At 41.2% G+C, this 4,855-nt stretch overlaps 1 protein-coding gene across 1 annotated transcript in view; it reads right to left on the reverse strand.

Moving 5' to 3' along the window:
* Positions 1–4,855, reverse strand: part of LOC119416132 (guanine nucleotide-binding protein G(o) subunit alpha) — a 105,792-nt gene that overhangs the window by 26,756 nt on the left and 74,181 nt on the right. The window contains exon 4 of the mRNA XM_037683322.1: positions 3,835–3,995. Coding sequence (XP_037539250.1) covers positions 3,835–3,995 — 161 coding nt within the window. The remainder of the gene's footprint in view (positions 1–3,834; positions 3,996–4,855) is intronic.

The following is a 4,855-nucleotide window of genomic DNA, read 5'->3' on the forward strand; positions in this document are numbered from 1 at the left end:
AATGGGACCACTGGAAGGGTTTACATGGAAAACAACACTGGGACCACAATAATTTAACTTGGAGCTATATAAATAAACTGACTGAATATCTCTATCTCGCCACAATATTTTTAACTGAAAATGAAACAACTTTTAAATCTCCCGAATTTTATCATGGAAGCTTAAGTCTAAATTAAACATTTTGGACTAAAACCTCTAAAAACCTTTGGATTAAGACAAGACCAAGTTATAACACAAAAACTAACAACCTACTTCTGTTTGAGTTTAGTTTATTATTTTACATCAGCTGCTGAAACTGGGACATCAGGTACAGATGAGTCTGTATGACTAAATCTGACACATTCACATCACGTGCATGTACTGTCCTCATGTTTGAATAATTTAAAATAAAATCAATAAAGGAAATAAATATTTGTAAACACGATAAGTTACATTTGTGTCTCTATAAGTGTCAGTCAGTAAAACTGAAGACTTTTAAAAACCTTTCCGATTTAAATTAAAGACCTAAATGAAAACCAGTCTTTGTAAAATTATTTCAAGCTACAACAAAACTAGTTTCAGGATCAGAACAACCAGAGACTTTTATTAAAAAGTCCGAGTCTTGCTGACAGGACTGAGGCATGATGGGACTTTGAGTTTAATTAAAACCATCTTAAATCAGACAGAACTACAGACACAAAAACTCACAGCACAAGTTAAAGGACAATGAATAAATTGACAAATTTAGGACATAACTAAACTAACTTTAGGACTTAAAAGGAACAAATTTGGACATTTAAAAACAATTTAAAGGCCTAAAATTAAGATTAAACTTTATTTTCATGTACTTTTTGGACCTGTACAGCTGAACCACCTCCAATGAGTCCTATCGGTGTATGGATGTGAGCTAAAGCACTGATTAGTCTCTACAGAATGATTTATTCAGATTGTCTCTGCAGATAGCTAAAGCGCTGTATATGTCTGTGTGGACGGATAAATGAGGACACAGATTGGGTCGTAAAACTCAGAACAGAAAGGATCTATACAAGTCCAGAAGCAAGTCTGACTTGCGACACGATCTCCATCTCATCTCGTTTAAATCTGTAAGGTGTGCACATTTTCAATTTGTCCCAAGGTGTCGGACGCAAGTCACAGTTTCTGCATGGTAACCAGCTCCGGGGTCAGTTTGGATGAGATTTACGGGCACTAATTTACCGCCGACTCTTGTGCCGACTTGGGGAAGCTGAAGCAACATTTTAAAGCCTGGGACAAAATAAACGGACTCTGGATCGATGGAGGGAAACAATTCTGTTGATGTGATGAACATTACGTTGTATAACAACTACAGCCATGCAGACGTTTAATCCTCATCAGTACAACATTAAAGCAGCTGACAGCATGCGCTAAAGAAGTGACGACAGCAGGTTTGGTCTTTAAACAGCCGAACTGCAGCTTTCAGGGGTCCATCTGTTGATTCTCAGAGATTTTCAGTAAAGTAAACCCAAACAGCGAGGCCACACGCGTGTCGAACGTCCGTCTCCCACCCTGTGTGTGTTTCTGAACCTTGACGGTGTCACAAACACAGGAAGGTAAAGCTCAGCACAGTGTGGTTCTGTGGTAGATGGGTCAGTCCACCCAGGACCGATGCAAGACCTGCTTGTCTCAGGGTGCAGCTCTCTGAAGGTTAAAAACACGCTACACGCGTGACAGACACGGCTCCTCCTTCATGAGGATGACCAGGAACGTCATAAGTCAGCAGGAAAATAAAACCAATAAAATCTCCAAACTTCTGATGTGTTTGTGATGTCTGATCACATGTCAGCTGTCCTCTCACCTGATTGGCTGCTCTGTGAGCAGCAACACAACAGGAAGTGAGCATCAATCTTTAATGTGACATTTACCGCAACAGACAAACACACGGACAGCTCCTGGTAGACTGAGCCCACCGCCAAGCGCCTGCTGACGTCTAATTTGAACAATTATCTGCTCGTTTTTCAACCTTAACCTTTGAAACGAGTTCCTCGCAGAGTTTACGGTCACTTCTGAATCGGGTTTGATTTCTGCACCTGTGAGGCTCCGCCCCTTATCTCATCCATCTGCACTTTATTCTTGTTTAAACTCATTTTCTGTTCTTTATATGCAACAATGTTCAGTCAGGTCATCTGGACGGTTTCTTTGTTTGACGAGGCGTTTCATCCTTCATCCAAAGGACTTCTTCAGTCTGAGGAGACTGAAACAGTACCCCAACAGACAAAAAACATATCATCTAAACCCACGTCTGGACTCCTGAACCACATCTGGAGAAAATAAATCCATTCTACAAACTATTTCTAAAAGCCTGAGACGCTTTCAGCTCACACCGAGTTTAAATTAAATAAATGTCACTTATTTGAATTAATATCAACAAATGTTTAAGACAGGAGATAAAAAACAGGATAAACATGCATAAATCCAAACAAACACAAAAATAATTTCCTAAATCTTTTCTGAATTTGTTTTAAAAAATCTTGAAAGTGAAGAAAGAAAAGTTCAAAATGTTGCAAAATGAAGCAAAAGAAACAAGCCAATTCAAGATGGCCGCCCCAGCATTAAAAACACAATAATAGCTATAATTCAGTCAATGCCACAGATAATTAGCTAAAACGTAGTCTGGTAGTAACTGAGAGTCATTCCCATCACATCAGCTTTGGTGTTAATGTTGTTAGCAAAATATCTCATGCACCACTGACCAGATTTTTATGAAGTATATCCTGGATGTGCGTCTACGACTCACTGACTTTTAGATGCAACCCAGTCAAGATGGCCGCCGGAGTTAATAAACCTTAGCCGACACAACGAAAAGCTTTAGCGCTGTCAGTTTTAGAGATACAGTAGTCCCTCGCTACGTCGCGGTTCGACTTTCGTGGACTTGCTTTTTCAACGCAAGATTGTACACGACACATGATTGTCAACTTTAATATTACTCATGTGACTGGGATGGTACGGCTCACATTAAAGTCAAGCTAACGAAAAAATACTTCTGACAGGCGCCACCATTTTGTAGTTTTCTTTCAATAAGCTTATACTGTATCACCAGTCAAAAGAACTGCATTACCTAGAAGCCAACAGAGCTTCTGGGCACCGCTTTCTGCCAAAATGGAAGAAAAGTTTTGCAACGCAAAGTCAGAAGTAACGATCTATGAAGCTCATAATCCTGAAGCTCAATTATCCACGCGTACATCAACCTGGATTCCATCACTGCTGGGTAGGTCTGCTGAACCGGAACAGAGCCCGACCAGAACCAAGCTGCTGGTCTGCAGAGCTGGTGAGTACCCATATAAACTTTTGCAGTACTGTACAGTACATATACGTCTGTTGTTAAAATTACGTAGCGTTCCTACTTCGCTGTTTATCACCCATCATGGTGGTATCTGGAACGTAACCCCCACGATAATCAAGGGACTACTATGCAATGAGGTTAACTCTGATATGGTAGTAGCTGAGAGTCATCACCAGCACATACTCCGAGCGTGTTTAACGTTTAGGTCATTTAAAGTTATTTTTATCTTTATCTTTTCTCAACAAGAAACGTTTGAAGGAGGGTGAAATGCATTCCCCTCGAGGAACGCTAAGGCTTAAAAAAATTATTTTCTCATAGATCCTGGATATTAAAACAGTTTAGCATCATTTTAAAAAAAGTCTCAGAGAATTAAAAAAAACACTGGAAATAAAACAGAAACCTTAAAGTAAAAAGAAAATAGTTGAATTGTTGGTGTTGTCGGGTATATTCATGTTTTCTGATCAACTAACTGGTTATATTAAAATGAAGAAGTGCTTCAACGTTTGTTAAACCGATGTTCGGCGGCGTGCACGTACTACTGCGCTGAATCGTTGAGCTGGTACTCCCGGGCGCGGCTGAAGCACTCCTGGATGCCCGAGTCGGCCCACAGGCGCATCATGGCCCCCAGCAGCTCGGCGGAGTAAGGCTCCGTGTCCTCCATACGACTGACCACGTCGCACACCATCTTAGCATCCGCCTGCAGGAGAAAACACAGGAGGCTAACGGTTAGCTTTCACAGGAAAAAAGAACGAACGGGCCCTGAAAGGCCTGAGCCCTCCAACTCATCTATGGGGCTTTATTTGAACCTTTGACATCTGGCAGACTAACACACCAACAGCAGTCTTTGTGTTATGGCTGTTAGAGCGGAAAGACACCTGAAGCACGAAGAATAGTGGAAGGTCATGTGAAGGTCGGAAAACAAGTTCTACATCAGATCTGTTCACAACATGCTGAACCGTATACAACACATCATACGTTTGTTGACAAACCATTATACAGCAATTTATAACAATGGCCTGGACAAGCCAATACCTTAACCTTTGACCTTGATTTGTGACCTTGATGCTAGAGCTGGGGTGATGTGGTGCTATGTGTATCAGGTTTCATTAAATTATCTCGAGTGGATCAGAACTTATGGTCCAGACAAAAACAGACCTTGTTTTAACGTTGACCTTGATATGTGACCTTGACCTTGGAGATGTAGCAATGAAGGTTGTGAGCAGAACATTGTGATGAGAAGATAAATCCTCTCCCGGCAAAACTTAAAAACACAAGTTCAGGTTCTAACCAGTCAATTAAGACTTGAACCGAACTGAAAGACCAGAAAATGAAGGTAACGATTCCTAACATCTGGTCAACATGTGGACCCAGACCTAGGTTCAAGGTAGACCACGGTGGGAAAAAGTCTGTGTCTGTCCATCCATCATCCATCATCCATCACCCATCCACCGTTCACCCATCTGTCCATTCATCCTTACATCCATCCATTCATCGACCATCCATCCATCCACCATCCATCTGTCCATCCATCCATCCATCCATCCATCCATCCATCCA

Source organism: Nematolebias whitei, chromosome 10, assembly GCF_014905685.2.
Source record: "Nematolebias whitei isolate Nwh7 chromosome 10, NemWhi1, whole genome shotgun sequence".
Taxonomy (NCBI): domain Eukaryota; kingdom Metazoa; phylum Chordata; class Actinopteri; order Cyprinodontiformes; family Rivulidae; genus Nematolebias; species Nematolebias whitei.